The 18,370-nt window shown below is 40.1% G+C and overlaps 1 protein-coding gene across 1 annotated transcript in view; it reads left to right on the top strand.

The window, feature by feature from the left end:
* The first annotated feature begins 4,785 nt into the window (after window positions 1-4,785).
* LOC131946979 (uncharacterized) overlaps window positions 4,786-18,370 on the top strand; it is a 48,662-nt gene continuing 35,077 nt past the window's right edge. The window contains 2 exon segments of the mRNA XM_059308041.1: window positions 4,786-4,918; window positions 9,003-9,758. Coding sequence (XP_059164024.1) covers window positions 9,686-9,758 — 73 coding nt within the window. The 5' untranslated portion in view covers window positions 4,786-4,918; window positions 9,003-9,685.

The raw sequence follows: 18,370 nt of genomic DNA, 5'->3' as shown, positions 1-18,370 counted from the left end.
CAGCCACGGTAACAGACATTCCATGCTCACGTCTTGAGGATAGTAAAATGTACCACAGACTTTTAACGAGGGTAGTAAAATGTACGAAAGACTTTTAACGAGGGTAGTAAAATGTACGACAGACTTTTAACGAGGGTAGTAAAATGTACGACAGACTTTTAACGAGGGTAGTAAAATGTACGACAGACTTTTAACGAGGGTAGTAAAATGTACGACAGACTTTTAACGAGGGTAGTAAAATGTACGACAGACTTTTAACGAGGGTAGTAAAATGTCTGACTTTTAACCCTCACTCTGTCCCTACCTCTCTAACCTCACTCTGTCCCTACCTCTCTAACCTCACTCTGTCCCTACCTCTCTAACCTCACTATTTCCCTACCTCTCTAACCTCACTCTGTCCCTACCTCTCTAACCTCACTCTTTCCCTACCTCTCTAACCTCACTCTTTCCCTACCTCTCTAACCTCACTCTTTCCCTACCTCTCTAACCTCACTCTGTCCCTACCTCTCTAACCTCACTCTGTCCCTACCTCTCTAACCTCACTCTGTCCCTACCTCTCTAACCTCACTCTTTGTCTACCTCTCTAACCTCACTCTGTCCCTACCTCTCTAACCTCACTCTGTCCCTACCTCTCTAACCTCACTCTTTCCCTACCTCTCTAACCTCACTCTTTCCCTACCTCTCTAACCTCACTCTGTCCCTACCTCTCTAACCTCACTCTGTCCATACCTCTCTAACCTCACTCTTTCCCTACCTCTCTAACCTCACTCTGTCCCTACCTCTCTAACCTCACTCTGTCCCTACCTCTCTAACCTCACTCTGTCCCTACCTCTCTAACCTCACTCTGTACCTACCTCTCTAACCTCACTCTTTCCCTACCTCTCTAACCTCACTCTGTCCCTACCTCTCTAACCTCACTCTGTCCCTACCTCTCTAACCTCACTCTTTGTCTACCTCTCTAACCTCACTCTGTCCCTACCTCTCTAACCTCACTCTTTGTCTACCTCTCTAACCTCACTCTGTCCCTACCTCTCTAACCTCACTCTGTCCCTACCTCTCTAACCTCACTCTTTCCCTAACTCTCTAACCTCACTCTTTCCCTACCTCTCTAACCTCACTCTTTCCCTACCTCTCTAACCTCACTCTGTCCCTACCTCTCTAACCTCACTCTTTCCCTACCTCTCTAACCTCACTATTTCCCTACCTCTCTAACCTCACTCTGTCCCTACCTCTCTAACCTCACTCTTTCCCTACCTCTCTAACCTCACTCTTTCCCTACCTCTCTAACCTCACTCTTTCCCTACCTCTCTAACCTCACTCTGTCCCTACCTCTCTAACCTCACTCTGTCCCTACCTCTCTAACCTCACTCTGTCCCTACCTCTCTAACCTCACTCTTTGTCTACCTCTCTAACCTCACTCTGTCCCTACCTCTCTAACCTCACTCTGTCCCTACCTCTCTAACCTCACTCTTTCCCTACCTCTCTAACCTCACTCTTTCCCTACCTCTCTAACCTCACTCTGTCCCTACCTCTCTAACCTCACTCTGTCCATACCTCTCTAACCTCACTCTTTCCCTACCTCTCTAACCTCACTCTGTCCCTACCTCTCTAACCTCACTCTGTCCCTACCTCTCTAACCTCACTCTGTCCCTACCTCTCTAACCTCACTCTGTCCCTACCTCTCTAACCTCACTCTTTCCCTACCTCTCTAACCTCACTCTGTCCCTACCTCTCTAACCTCACTCTGTCCCTACCTCTCTAACCTCACTCTTTGTCTACCTCTCTAACCTCACTCTGTCCCTACCTCTCTAACCTCACTCTTTGTCTACCTCTCTAACCTCACTCTGTCCCTACCTCTCTAACCTCACTCTGTCCCTACCTCTCTAACCTCACTCTTTCCCTACCTCTCTAACCTCACTCTTTCCCTACCTCTCTAACCTCACTCTTTCCCTACCTCTCTAACCTCACTCTGTCCCTACCTCTCTAACCTCACTCTTTCCCTACCTCTCTAACCTCACTCTTTCCCTACCTCTCTAACCTCTCCCTACCTCTCTAACCTCTCCCTACCTCTCTAACCTCACTCTTTCCCTACCTCTCTAACCTCACTCTTTCCCTACCTCTCTAACCTCACTCTTTCCCTACCTCTCTAACCTCACTCTTTCCCTACCTCTCTAAACTCACTCTGTCCCTACCTCTCTAACCTCACTCTGTCCCTACCTCTCTAACCTCACTCTGTCCCTACCTCTCTAACCTCACTCTTTCCCTACCTCTCTAACCTCACTCTTTCCCTACCTCTCTAACCTCACTCTGTCCCTACCTCTCTAACCTCACTCTGTCCCTACCTCTCTAACCTCACTCTGTCCCTACCTCTCTAACCTCACTCTGTCCCTACCTCTCTAACCTCACTCTTTCCCTACCTCTCTAACCTCACTCTGTCCCTACCTCTCTAACCTCACTCTGTCCCTACCTCTCTAACCTCACTCTGTCCCTACCTCTCTAACCTCACTCTGTCCCTACCTCTCTAACCTCACTCTGTCCCTACCTCTCTAACCTCACTCTGTCCCTACCTCTCTAACCTCACTCTGTCCCTACCTCTCTAACCTCACTCTTTCCCCTGATTTGAGGAGTTAGACCAGAATTGCTCAACTTGGCAAATCATGCACTTTAATAGGACGATGACTCCCAATAAGTTCCGTTATACATGTGAATCCAAATTGTACATATTCGTCCGAACCAGGGGCGGAACTACAGTGCCGCCAGACCCCGCAATGCGGGGGTGGGGGGGGGAGGGGCACGCCGTTTAGGGGCCCACAGCCGACCATAATAATTTTATTTTGGTGGTTGTTTTGTTAAAAGAATACTGTAGCTGCGGTTGGGTTATCTTTATTCTAATGACACCATCCTACGCTCTTGTATAATTATTCTTTTTCCCTTTGTTTTTAAACCATTGTCAAAGATGACGTATTTCCCTTTTTAAATAGTCAAATAGGGGTGCTCATAAGCTCCTTTTAATAGATTTGTACTACACAATTAAAAAGCAATTACTTCTCTTAATTATTTTTTTTAAATACATACTAAAGAATGACATAGTATAAAATGGAAAATTAATATATAAATATAAAAAGACATAAAAATAACACGAGAAACCATTACACATACAAAGCTTTGATATTTCTTTTTCCTTTGACAGTCTCGAAATTAATAAATATTACGGCAGACAAAAAATAAAACAGATTTTCATAACAGACTAATGAACTCACACACATGAGATGTTGTAAGTTGTTTTAATTTTTTAAAAAAGACATTTTTTAAAAACCCGATCAGGCCAGTATCCTATGTTCATATGTTTTGTGTATATATATATATATATATATATATAATATATGGGATGGGGGCAAATTTTTTTTTTGCGGGTTGGCCTTTTTTTCTAGTTCCGCCACACTGCACGACCACCTTATAAATATAAACATTACACATGACTTAACATTACGAGAGTTACATGTTGACTACCGTGTTATGTATGTATGTATATATATATATATATATATATATATATATATATATATATATATATATATATATATATATATATATATATATGTGTGTGTGTGTGTGTGTGTGCGTGTGTGTAGGCCTACAATACCCTGCACTTTTGCAATAATTGTTTATAGGTACTTAATAGACTATTTAACTTTAATTAATCACTAATTGGCTGACAAAAAGGCACTTTTCTTCGGTACTTTTTACTATTTTTTTGCCTTGGTGTTACCAACCTCCCTTAATGGTGTCACCCCGCCCCACCCTCTGGGTGCGGGTCTATCAACTTTTATAGCTGAGAGCTGATGAAATGCTTTCTGGGTTGTGGTCACACACATTTTGGCTCTCCTACTTTTGAAATTCCCTCCCCCACTCCAATGAAACGCGTAGCTCCTGTTTTAAACATCATGAATTGAAATAAATTCTAAACTGAAGCAATTTATAGACCAAGGGAAATAATACTGAGATCCCAAATATAAAATGGATTGCCTCCCCTTTCACCACAAACGAAAATTCCAATATTTCTATTTTTACCATTTTAGTATTTTGATGATATTGTTAACCTTTTAATTATATGCCACCATATTAATGGACGTAAATAATACTAAAACTTAGAGCAACAGCGTTGTAAAAGATCAATGTTGATTTAAATAGATTTATATATTTCTGGTATTTTAAATGTCTTTCATTCAATTTAATTCAAATGCAAGTTTTAAAATAGACACCCACCCGTTAACGTATTACTAGATCAAGTAGCAGAAAAAATGTATCCTAAATATAATTTTAATTTTAACATTTTCTGAAAGCATGAGTTGTAAAGTGCTCCTTAGTTCAGGCTCAGGTCAACGCGGTTTGAACTTGGCCGTTATGTTGCCCGGATCCAGTTAACCAGGCCAATTTTTTTCTTTGTCATGCATCGATTTTTTATATTTTTAATTTGAGTCATAGTTAAAAAAAAACAAGAACTAAAATATCGCTTGCGAACGTTCGGTACACATAGATCTACATGGAAATTTGCTGTCAAACTGGAGGCTTATCCAAAAGTTAGGTTCATTCATAACCCCACAATAATTTTTAAGAAGTAAGCCACCTAACCGCCTTTCTCCTGATTTATTTCTTCGTCTATCCCTGATAGGGCCTCGTCCTAGTTTCACCCAGTGCTTGCCGTTAGTCTATTACCAAGAGGGGAGGGCAGGGTGAAGGCGGGACGAAGTAAAACTGGGTCGCTGAAAACTGGGTTGTTTTTCTCTCTTAGCCCCACTTTTACGTGTGTTTGTGTGTTGTTCGGCCGTCGTTCAGTGAGTGAGTGATCTAGGAAAGACATTACTCAACATTAAAACGATTCTGTTAGCAAAAGAAGTATAAAGATGCCATTTCTATTGTGTGTGATAACTGGTGGATATTCTGTGTATTTGTTATAGATTCTATAATCTAGTTAGTTATAGATTCCTAGATCTAGACTAGATCTAGATCTAGATTCTAGATCTAGAATCTAGATCTAGATCTAGATCTAGATTTTAGATCTAGAGTCTAGACTAGATCTAGATTCTAGATCTAGATCTAAATATTCTAGATCTAGATCTATTTTTCAAAAGTTCGTTGAAATGTTGTTTAGGACCTAGAGATCTAGAATCTAGATTTTAGATATCTAGATCTAGAAACTAGATCTAGATTCTAGATCTACATCTAGACTAGATGTAGATCTAGAAAGATTAGATCTAGAGTAGACTCTATCATTTAAATATCCGTAGATCTGTATTGTAGAACGTTATTTAAATTTTAGCATATCTAGATCTAGAAATGTATTTAATAAAGGTAGTCATTAAATAAGGGCTAGAAAATCTAGATTTAGTCATAGTGCATAGGCACCAATAATGTAAAATATTGTATAGGCCTAATAATGTTAAATATACCCACTAAAAACTCTAGGCCCCACAATATAATTATTTGCAAAACTTTTTAATTAGGACGACGTCTATTTCTAAATATATTATAATATTAAATGTAATGTACTAAAGAGATAGGGTCAAATACTCCCCTGCTAACCTGAAATGCTCGAATCTGTAGGATGTCTCAGGGACCACCCAGCTCTAATGGGTACCTGACTCACAGGAAGCAAAGGTGGCAGGGTGGCTGACCACACTATCTGTTAATATGCAGAGGTCACTGAAACAGGTGAACTCTACTTTTCCAGCCCCATGGTGCAAAAAGTCCAAAAAGATACTTTGCCAGGTTGTTGGTAAAGAACCTAACACTGGATCCTATCTGTCCAAAAACAGTATTAGTAGACTTGTATTATTTTGTAATTTTTATAATCTTATAATAACTGTATGAGCTGGTCAGCATGCCAGTTAGGATTATATCAGATAACAAGTGTGACTCCCTAATATAACATTTCCATCATGTAGCTCTGTATATTATTTCTAGTGACCACCCAGCCCATCCCCACTCACATGAAATGTTACAACAAACATTTAAATTATAGAATTCAATTATTTTAGGCTATAGAAAAAATAATCAGTTTCTTTGTGTTATAAATAATTAAGTTCAAGAGGAGGCAACACATTCACCTAATCATCCTAGATCTACATGGCAAAAAAAAAGTAAATTTTAGGCCTTCTTAAGTTTTAACCAAAAAAAAAAAATTAGTAGAGATCTAGATTTCAACCTAGATTCTAGATCTTAGATCTACCAATATTGAACTGAGGCTTCAACAAATAATGATACACATAGTGCAATGGTTTGGCTTAATAAACTTAGTGTAATTAAAGATCTAGATAGATCTAAATCTGCTTTCAATGAAAAGTAGGCTAGTAAACATTCTAGATCTGTATTGTAGTGAAATTGTTTAAGTTTTGAAAAGTCTAAAATTTGTCATACCACCACCCACTGAACTTTTTTTTAGAATCTATCTCACACCTGATTGGGCTTTTTAAATTTCTTTTTTTTTTGTAAAATAGTCTCGATTATAGATCTTGTTTAGATTCTAAATAGATTTAGATCTAGTAAATATTAAATATGGCCTACTTTTAACTTAAAATTAATTTAAATTTAGAAATCTAGTAATTTTACTACTACTAGGCTATGTACAAGACTAGATTTCTAGATCTATATCAGATATCTACATATCAAATGTAATGAGTCCAAATATATCTAGATTTACTCTCTGATCATTCATTATACAAAAAAAACTCTAGGTTAGGCCTAGATTTCTAGATCTAGTTTAGCTCTAGTAATGTCATAGTCTAGTACATCGGTTCCCAAACTGTGGGTCGCGACCCGAAGGTCTTGCCAACTTGTAGACTAAACCCTAGCAATAAAAAAAATTTACATATATTTAGAAGAATATCTGAAATTCGCTTTACTAACATAAATGGAATAGAGAAGAAAGAATGTGCACTGTGCAAAGTCCTTCTCAGTCATGAGTCTATGAAACCTGCAAAACTGAAACGTCATTTAGGCGAGTCATTCGGAACACACCAAAAATGTTAAAGGAGTTCTTTCGTCGGCATGAAGCTAGTTGCAAACATCATAGGCTTGATCGAACAGCAAGTTTTCACCAAGAAAACACAGCTTTAGTGCAAGCATCATATGAAGTAGCATTAGAAATTGCCAAGCAAAAAACCTCACACAATAGGAGAAAATCTTATCAAACCTTGCATGTTGAACATGGTGAAATAAATTATTGGGGATTCCAGTGTTGTAAAGATGCAACACATATCTCTGTCTAATAATACTATTCATCAGCATATAGCAGGCATGTTCGTAGATGTTAAAGAACAAATTTTGAATGAAATCAAGCCTTCACCGTTGTTTGCTTTTCAAGTTGACAAATCAACAGACGTGAGTTCATGTTTGCAGTTGGTTTTCTTTGTGAAATATATTCATTCAGATGATAGCAAAGAAGTTGCTATTTTATGAAGATATCATGGAGAAAATAAATAGGTTTTTTTTAAACTGGAGGATTACAGTGGGAACACTTGGGTTTATACGGATGGTGCACCATCTATGCTTGGGCCAAAATCAGGCTTTTAGAATAAAGTGAAAGCTTTAGCTCCCTAACCAAGGGGAATCCACTGCATGATACACCAGTGTGCCTTCGCCAGGAAGACTCTTCTGACTCCTTTGATAGAGGTACTTATTTGATAATAAAAGTGGTAAATTATATTAAATCTGCAGCCCCAAACACCCGTCAGTTTAAAGAACTATGCAAGGACATGAATTCTGATAACGAGGTTCTGCTTTTCTATACTACAGTACACTGGCTGTCAAATGGAAATGTGAAGCGTGTTTTTAAATTGCAAGATTAAATCAAGTTGTTCTTGGAAGTGCAAGGGAAACAACCTTTTGATATACTTTTAACAACAAAGAGTGGTTGGAGAGAAAAATAAGTCGTGGAAATTTTGCCATTTGTGAGATAAATAAAAATGTGAAAAAAGCGATTTTTGGACATCTTGGATCTCTTGAAAACCAACAGCGACGTTATTTCCATAAGCTGAAATAAGAAGAATCTGCATTGACACGTAACTCACTTTCTGCTTCCCTTGATATTACCAACATTCCTGATGAGTTACAAGATAAATTCATGCATTTGCGGAATGATACCGTGTCACGTACTGTGTTGAATGAAAACCTACTTAATTTTGGTGTAGTCTGCATTAATCAAAACCAAATGTGACATTGATTGATTCATTGATTGCCATTCGAGTTTTGTTCCTTTTGTGAAAGAGGATTTTCAACACTACTCCAATTAAAAACAAAACAAAGAAATAAATTAAATATTGAGAATGACATGAGGCTGGCGTTAACAAAAACTCAACCGCGAATGTTGAGGCTAGTGAATAGCATTAATTTCACCCATCATATTAAAACAGTTATCTAGAATAATTTAAATTCTACTAGAAAATCTTATTTTGGTGTTTATTAATTTCCTTACTAATTTATACTTTATAATTCTATGGGGGTCTTGGGTCACTTATTTTTTATGAAAGGGAGTCGCTACTCAAAAAAGTTTGGGAACCATTGGTCTAGAAAATCTAGATCTAGTACTCTCAGTGGTAAAGTCTAGTTTTCTTAATTAACAGTCATTAAATCATAGATGCTAAAATCACTTTTGTTTTTGAAAAATTATAGTTGAGATGGTTAACCTAGATCCAATCTAGATCTATTTTATGTTATAGTTATAGCTATACCATTTTACAATCGGGAAATAATTTGCAATATTAGCTAATTACCTTGTTTTAATCATGTTATATTGCAATCTAAGTGGATATTCAACTTATTCTTTATTGATATCAATTTTAGACCTAATTAATAATAAGGAATATTCTCAGTAAAATAAGAATTTAAGTTAATTAAAAAATAACCTAATCCATATTATTTGCAGAAAAATAAGTAGAAACCGACAAAAAGCAAATTGTGTTCTCTGTTCTTTCAGTCATGTTTTACTTTTATCATTTGAGCAGTTTGTGAGGTATTAAGTTGAATCTGTGGCCACTGGAAGGACAATGAAAGAAATCTGCCTGTGGAGGATAATACAATTGACTCATACTAAACACTTGTAGCATCAGACAGCTACAGCTGTAAGATGTAACGCTCAATCCCAAGTCTAGTCAATCCCGGTGAATTCTATCTGTGTATACTCTATGCATTACTTGTTTCATTTAAAATAACTGTTTCAAGTTTTTTGGGTCTCGTTCTGTGTTCAACTTTTTAAACTGAGTTCCTGCCTACATGTTCAGCCCCGTGAAGTATTTTACTATTTTTGGTTGTACAACTTGTTCAGCCCGGTGAAGTATTTTACTATATTTGGTTGTACAACTAGTTCAGCCCTGTGAAGTATTTTACTATATTTGGTTGTACAACTAGTTCAGCCCTGTGAAGTATTTTACTATTTTTGGTTGTACAACTAGTTCAGCCCGGTGAAATTGTGTTGAAGATTATTGTTGCTACACCCGGTTCCATATTTTGTAATTTCCCTGTGAGACCCCAGTGGGTACCAGAAGTTCTAGAACCAACCAATCAACTGCCTTACATTGTTTTTATCAACATTCCTTCTTAAAACTACACAAAACCTACTACATTTGAATGAAAAAGAGTTGAAACCAGTCACTACTAGTCAAAAGCTGTCCACTCAAAGATTTCTGAAATGATGGAAAATTTACTCACCATCTCTTCTCCAACAATAGATACAGACAGGGCCTCACCTGTCACTGAAGCAGGTAGGACATTGAAACATTTGTAACATTACTGACATGCTGGGGGGGGGATATGATTTAAAGCAGGTAGGACATTGAAACATTTGTAACATTACTGACATGCTGGGGGGGGGGGATATGATTTAAAGCAGGTAGGACATTGAAACATTTGTAACATTACTGACATGCTGGGGGGGGGGATATGATTTAAAGCAGGTAGGACATTGAAACATTTGTAACATTACTGACATGCTGGGGGGGGGGGGGGATATGATTTAAAGCAGGTAAGACATTAAAACATTTGTAACATTACTGACATGCTGGGGGGGGGGTTGATTTAAAGCAGGTAGGACATTGAAACATTTGTAACATTACTGACATGCTGGGGGGGGGGGGTTGATTTAAAGCAGGTAGGACATTGAAACATTTGTAACATTACTGACATGCTGGGGGGGGGGGGGGATATGATTTAAAAAGAAGAGCTATATAATATTTCATAACTAGACTATGTAACATTAAATGTGACTGAAAAAAATCTGACCTATTTATATTGTACCAAAAACATTCATGTCTTGCATTGTCATTCAGGCTTTGTTTACATTTAGACTACTCACCCTTTCTTCCTAGCTCCAAAATGTGTCTAGTGAATGAGAAACCTTCTAGATCTAGTTTGAGGGGGGGGGGGGGGGGGGGGGCAGAAGGTGGGGGTGAGCTCACCAGGATCGTCTCAAGGGGGGGGGGGGGGGTGTTCCAATTTTTACCGGGGGACAAACTTTCGATTTGCACCCCCCTCAGACTTTTGCTTTGCACCCCCTCAGACTTTTGATTTGCACCCCCCCCTCAAACTTTCGATTTGCACCCCCCCTCATACTTTATATATATATACCGAGGGGTCTATGGGGGGGGGGTTATGACCCCCCCCCCTGCCTACGCCACTGGAGCTCACATATATTAACAGCTGGCATGCTTTCTGAAGTTAAACGGAAGTACATTTCATCATTTCAAGACCATACATTAATTAACAAATTAAGTATTATGTCCATTTTATAGCTAATTTTCATGATAAACTTATTGCCAATTTACACATTTTATTATAAAAACAGTAAGTGTATACCTTCCAGGTGCAATAATTGCAGGGGGGGGGGGGGTCATAACCCCCCAATAGACCCCTCGGTATATAGAAAAAGTATGGGGGGGGGGTGCAAATCGAAAGTTTGAGGGGGGGGGGTGCAAATCGAAAGTTTGTCCCCGGGTAAAAATTGGAACCCCCCCTTGAGACGATCATGGCTACGCCACTGCCTTGTGTACTATAAAGTGTCATGATACTGATGCTTAGACAGTACGCTGTGTGCAAGTTTGTATTGCCAATTACTATTACTAACACTGCTCTAGAATATTTGGCGCATTGATTTTCTAAACATTTTTTAAACTTTCTTGTATGGTATTATAGTAATTCTGTATGTTAATTTATGCATGAGCCACTGGTACATTCCTCACATAAGGAGTAGGCCTTCAATGTTTATAAGCTCCAAATCAGGATCTAACTTCAGACATGTTGAGAACAATATTGTTTTTCGAATTTATTTTCATCCAGATCTACAACTACCCGTTTGATTAAATTATTAGAGACTTTGCCTTGAAACTCTAGCAAAACTTTTTATACTAGGTTTTATTTAGGTCATATTTAAATAAAAGTCTGGCCTAGATAAAATGTCATACCGTCTGTTTGTCTACCCTTCCCCCATTTGACCTAAATAACAGCGTGTTACTGTTAGTTCCATCTGGTTCATTGCTGTTTACGCCGTAGTGTGTTGTGAGGTCACGAACTGAAGGACATTATATTTTCAAAGATTCTAAAAATAGCCGAGAGTCGACGAGGCTAAGTGACGCTTGTAGTCCCGAATAACGTTTCACCATTACGGTGTGACCTCGGCTATCACCACGCAGCAGTCGTCACAGCCGCGGATTTTTTTAAGGCCAAACCAAGATTCTTTGTTTTATGTTAGCGTTCTGATAGGTCTGAGAAACTGTACTACACACATGCCGCGCTACCTGTAGTTAAACCAATCACTGAAGATAATTAGTGTGTACTTTAAGTGGGCAAATTGATGAAATGTTAGACTGACTGGACAAATATCCACGGATGTTGGTAGCATGGTTAAATTCAACCGATTTAAGGTCATTTGCATTTTAAAATGTATAAATAATTCTCATTGACCCGCTGCAAAGTTTCCAAGCTGTGCCCGGCTGACCTAGATTTCCTGTGCGGAAATAGTAATGATGTGTTTTACTTCAAAACAATACTTTATAGATCTAGATGTATATCTGACGCGCTTTAGAGTGGTGTGTGTCTTGTGTGTTTTTTTTTTAAGTAGGCCTACAACACCCTGATGTTGGTGTTTTGAAGTAGGCCTACAACACCCTGATGTTGGTGTTTTGAAGTAGGCCTACAACACCCTGATGTTGGTGTTTTGAAGTAGGCATACACCATCCTGATGTTGGTGTTGTGAAGCAAGTGATTGGTGAAACATTGCAAGGGAAGTAACAATGTGCAAGTGATGTTGATGGTCAGAGTTGGGTGGTGTCCTGCTCTGTGGTCACACCTACCTGTAGAGATCTAGATTGGTGAATGCCTCCCCCACCACCTATACAGTTGGAATAAAACCCCATTGATTGTCTTGACAATGGCCTGTCATCTCGTCCGTCTAACTAGGTCAGTCACGTCCAAATGTGGACCTGTGACCGTTTGACTTGGAGGTGTGTCCCTTGAAATATGCCGATAACATTCGATTGGCGCTTCAACCTTGACCCCAATGTGCAGAAAATATTTGTCGAATTAATTAACGTTACATTTATTACTGGCGATGTATAGTATTAATTAAACCTTTAAAAAATATATTAACTGCAACTCTTCAAATGATGTCAACCAGCGATTAAATGATCGATTCCTTGTCCTCGCTTAACACGGGTCGTCCTCGCATAACACGGGTCGTCCTCGCATAACACGGGTCGTCCTCGCATTACACGGGTCGTCCTCGCATAACACGGGTCGTCCTCGCATTACACGGGTCGTCCTCGCATTACACGGGTCGTCCTCGCATAACACGGGTCGCTAGATTCCTTCAACCCGAACCACAATGTGTGTGTGTGTTTGACACACTGACCTTGACCCGAGTCTTCCAGCAGCCTACGCTCCTGGTCTACTGTGCCCTGCCGCCTAGTGTCATAGGGGGAGGGGGGGGGATTTCTTGGAAAAGTTAACCACCTCACAAATGTACACATTCGCGTTGTGGCTCTTTAGCAGTCGTTACATCCTCTTAAGGAATATACCCTTTTTAACGTCTAGTATAGAATACCGCTTTTAACGTCTAGTATAGAATACCGCCTTTAACTTTTTTACTTTTATGGTATAAAAGTAAAGCACCCTTTTCAAACCTGACGGTCTTTAGGGCAAGTGAAGTAGAGTTCACTTGTTTCGGTGACCTCGGCATATGAAGAGATAGTGTGGTCAGCACTATGCCCAGCCACCTTTACTTTCCCTAACTTGAGTTAGGTACCCATCAGAGTTGGGTGGACTCAGGGACGGTCTACTGACTTGAACCCGCTAGACCACTCCGTTCCATTTATAAGGGTATAGGCCTACATGTGATTTTTTTTAATGCGTGTGGTATAAATGTTTTGAAAGCATTTAAATCTTGTACACTTACAGACCTCCTGGGCTACCCGTCGTGACTCACTGAAGGGGGCAAGCTCCAGAAAAAACAACGTCTTAATTAATACGTTTTATTTATTTATTTGTGTATATCTAAGTTAGATTACTCAAAGGAAAATATTTGCAAGTATCAAGGACTCTTTTGAAAATATGGTTGTCATGGCAACGGCGGCCATCTTAAAAAAACTTGTTGGGTTTTAAGACTTTACAAACTAACATTAATTTAAGTGGCCTTATAAGCAATGATCCTTCATTTACTAACACTCATAGAGTCAGCTGACTAGTTTTTTTTTTTAAACAGAAAACACTCTAGAAATATTTATTTTGAATTTTCAAAATTTGGTATGGTGAAAAATCTTTAAAAACAATGCACAAAAACGGTATTTCACCAAACATTTTTTTTTTATAAAATTTGAAAAAAATATTACTAGCGGTTTTCTGTAAAAAAAAAACTAGCCAGCTGACTCTATTGGTGATAGTAAAGGAATGATCAAAGATTATATGACCGATATATATATATATATTCGTTATATATAAGGTTATTTTTTCAAGACGGCCGCCGTTACCATGGCAACCATATTTTCAGAAGAGTCCCTGACGCATGCAAATATTTCTCCTTAACCACCTTTACTTATTATATAAACAAATAAATAAAAAACTGCTTATTATTTAAGAAGTTTTTTCCCCGTTTTTTCTGGAGCCCCACCTTCTTAAAATGAATATGAGCTGAATTCACTGTAAAAATAAATTATATTGACCTACTACACTAGAAAATGTGCCTTATTTCACTGGCAGATGTAAAAATATTCCAGTGCCTAGAAAAAAAATGAACACCGGGCAATCCCCACCTTCATGGCCCGCCCACGTCGTGACGTTATCACACCGAAAATGTAGGTTACAAAAAAAGTGCAGGGGGGGGAGGGAAACCTGTGCCGCATTTGTAGTAAACAACACGTGGTCTCTGCGTTCCTAGCCGGAGTTTACCTCGCCAGTTCTCTCCCCTATCGGCATTTTTCTCTCCCCCCCCACCCCACCGCCGGCTGATCCTAGTTACATGAAATAATACTGCACAAAGATCAAATGTATTCGCCGTTCAGATAAGCAGAAGTTAAAGGGAGCAGTTGTGGTTAAAGTTGCCGTTTGCTGTGCATTGCATTTCCCCACTGCAAGCTGGTATTTATCAGCGGGGACGGGGGGGGGGGGGGGGGACAAGGAGGAGACACAATAAAGGACACGGTGCACTTTTCTAAAAGATAAATTCCCAGTTCAAGGTCGGGACGGGAGACCTTGAACAGACTGATGTACATCAGATGTGCTAGCGGTACTGGGCCACATGTATACGTCATGGAACCAGTGCTGACACAGTTAGTGGCAAGGTCTGTTGCTGGTATACAGTGGTTTCCCCTTAGTGTGACACATTCACTCATCCTGAGTGTACTTGAGTGACACATTCACTCATCCTGAGTCTACTTGAGTGACACATTCACTCATCCTGAGTCTGCGTGTACTTGAATGACGTCACACAACGGGCGGGAAGAGGACAGAACTTTGCTTGTGTATTTGATTGTTTTTCAGTGGCCCTCGTTTCTTATGAAGTAGAGTGGCGATCATCGATTCTAATTCTGTGCATGTTTCCTTTTTTTTTTTGTAAGCTCGCCTCGTATAATCTATGCAGCGTTGTTTGTTTGTTGTTGGTTCTTATACCATCGTAAACATCGGATACAATTTTATGAAGTTCTAAAAAGTTCTGGAAAATAAAAACGAGCACGAATTTTAAAAAGTGACCAACTGAGCCTAAATCTGAAAAATCTTATGGTACAATTCCATGATTAGCTAAATGTAGGTCAAAGGTTACGAACCTAAAGCTCTTCGCTTTCAAAAACAAGAAGCAGCTGTAAAATTGTTTTGTTTCTAAATATAACTACGCGTTTGCAGTCCACTTCCTTGTTTTGTAAAGTTAAAAAAAATAATTTCGTTTTTTTTTTATTATTCATCGTCTTCATCTCAGTTTCCTTGTTTTCATCATTCATCGTATCCCCTCCACTAACATTGTAGGATCGCTATTGATTTAAAAATACAATTTTCATTATTTGATGATTATTATTAGCTTGTTTTGAGCCACTATTGTACGTCTTATGTTCACAAGTTAAACATCTCACATCTCTACACACCTCACACAAGCTACATATCTCTACACACCTCACACAAGCTACATATCTCTACACAAGCTACACATCTCTACACATCTCCCACAAGCTACACATCTCTACACATCTCCCACAAGCTACACATCTCTACACATCTCCCACAAGCTACACATCTCTACACACCTCACACAAGCTACACATCTCTACACAAGCTACACATCTCTACACATCTCCCACAAGCTACACATCTCTACACACCTCCCACAAGCTACACATCTCTACACATCTCCCACAAGCTACACATCTCTACACATCTCCCACAAGCTACACATCTCTACACACCTCACACAAGCTACACATCTCTACACATCTCCCACAAGCTACACATCTCTACACATCTCCCACAAGTTACACATCTCTACACATCTCCCTCAAGCTACACATCTCTACACATCTCCCTCAAGCTACACATCTCTACACATCTCCCACAAGCTACACATCTCCCACAAGCTACACATCTCTACACATCTCCCACAAGCTACACATCTCTACACATCTCCCACAAGCTACACATCTCTACACATCTCCCACAAGCTACACATCTCCCACAAGCTACACATCTCCCACAAGCTACACATCTCTACACATCTCCCACAAGCTACACATCTCTACACATCTCCCACAAGCTACACATCTCTACACATCTCCCACAAGCTACACATCTCTACACATCTCCCACAAGCTACACATCTCTACACATCTCCAACAAGCTACACATCTCCCACAAGCTACACATCTCCCACAAGCTACACATCTCCCACAAGCTACACATCTCCCACAAGCTACACATCTCCCACAAGCTACACATCTCTACACATCTCCCACAAGCTACACATCTCCCACAAGCTACACATCTCCCACAAGCTACACATCTCCCACAAGCTACACATCTCTCACAAGCTACACATCTCTACACATCTCCCACAAGCTACACATCTCTCACAAGCTACACATCTCTACACATCTCTACACAAGCTACACATCTCCCACAAGCTACACATCTCTACACATCTCCCACAAGCTACACTTCTCTACACATCTCCCACAAGCTACACATCTCTCACAAGCTACACATCTCTACACATCTCCCACAAGCTACACATCTCTACACATCTCCCACAAGCTACACATATCCCACAAGCTACACATATCCCACAAGCTACACATCTCCCACAAGCTACACATCTCTACACATCTCTCACAAGCTACACATCTCTACACATCTCCCACAAGCTACACATCTCTACACATCTCCCACAAGCTACACATCTCCCACAAGCTACACATCTCTACACATCTCCCACAAGCTACACATCTCTCACAAGCTACACATCTCCCACAAGCTACACATCTCCCACAAGCTACACATCTCTCACAAGCTACACATCTCTACACATCTCCCACAAGCTACACATCTCTACACATCTCCCACAAGCTACACATCTCCCACAAGCTACACATCTCCCACAAGCTACACATCTCTCACTAGCTACACATCTCTACACAAGCTACACATCTCCCACAAGCTACACATCTCTACACATCTCCCACAAGCTACACATCTCTACACAAGCTACACATCTCTACACATCTCCCACAAGCTACACATCTCTCACAAGCTACACATCTCTACACAAGCTACACATCTCTACACAAGCTACACATCTCCCACAAGCTACACATCTCCCACAAGCTACACATCTCCCACAAGCTACACATCTCCCACAAGCTACACATCTCTACACAAGCTACACATCTCCCACAAGCTACACATCTCTACACATCTCCCACAAGCTACACATCTCTACACATCTCCCACAAGCTACACATCTCTACACATCTCCCACAAGCTACACATCTCCCACAAGCTACACATCTCCCACAAGCTACACATCTCCCACAAGCTACACATCTCCCACAAGCTACACATCTCTCACAAGCTACACATCTCCCACAAGCTACACATCTCTACACATCTCCCACAAGCTACACATCTCTTCACATCTCCCACAAGCTACACATCTCCCACAAGCTACACATCTCTACACATCTCCCACAAGCTACACATCTCCCACAAGCTACACATCTCCCACAAGCTACACATCTCCCACAAGCTACACATCTCTACACATCTCCCACAAGCTACACATCTCTACACATCTCCCACAAGCTACACATCTCCCACAAGCTACACATCTCTACACATCTCCCACAAGCTACACATCTCCCACAAGCTACACATCTCCCACAAGCTACACATCTCCCACAAGCTACACATCTCCCACAAGCTACACATCTCTCACAAGCTACACATCTCTACACATCTCTACACAAGCTACACATCTCCCACAAGCTACACATCTCTACACATCTCCCACAAGCTACACATCTCCCACAAGCTACACATCTCTACACATCTCTCACAAGCTACACATCTCCCACAAGCTACACATCTCTACACATCTCCCACAAGCTACACATCTCTCACAAGCTACACATCTCCCACAAGCTACACATCTCCCACAAGCTACACATCTCTACAGATCTCCCACAAGCTACACATCTCTACACATCTCTACACAAGCTACACATCTCTACACATCTCCCACAAGCTACACATCTCCCACAAGCTACACATCTCTACACATCTCCCACAAGCTACACATCTCTACACATCTCCAACAAGCTACACATCTCCCACAAGCTACACATCTCCC

This window comes from Physella acuta, unplaced genomic scaffold (genome assembly GCF_028476545.2).
Source record: "Physella acuta isolate Inbredline_101_S28 unplaced genomic scaffold, ASM2847654v3 ptg000579l, whole genome shotgun sequence".
NCBI classification, from domain to species: Eukaryota; Metazoa; Mollusca; class Gastropoda; family Physidae; genus Physella; species Physella acuta.
This window is presented reverse-complemented; position numbering and strand designations above follow the sequence as displayed.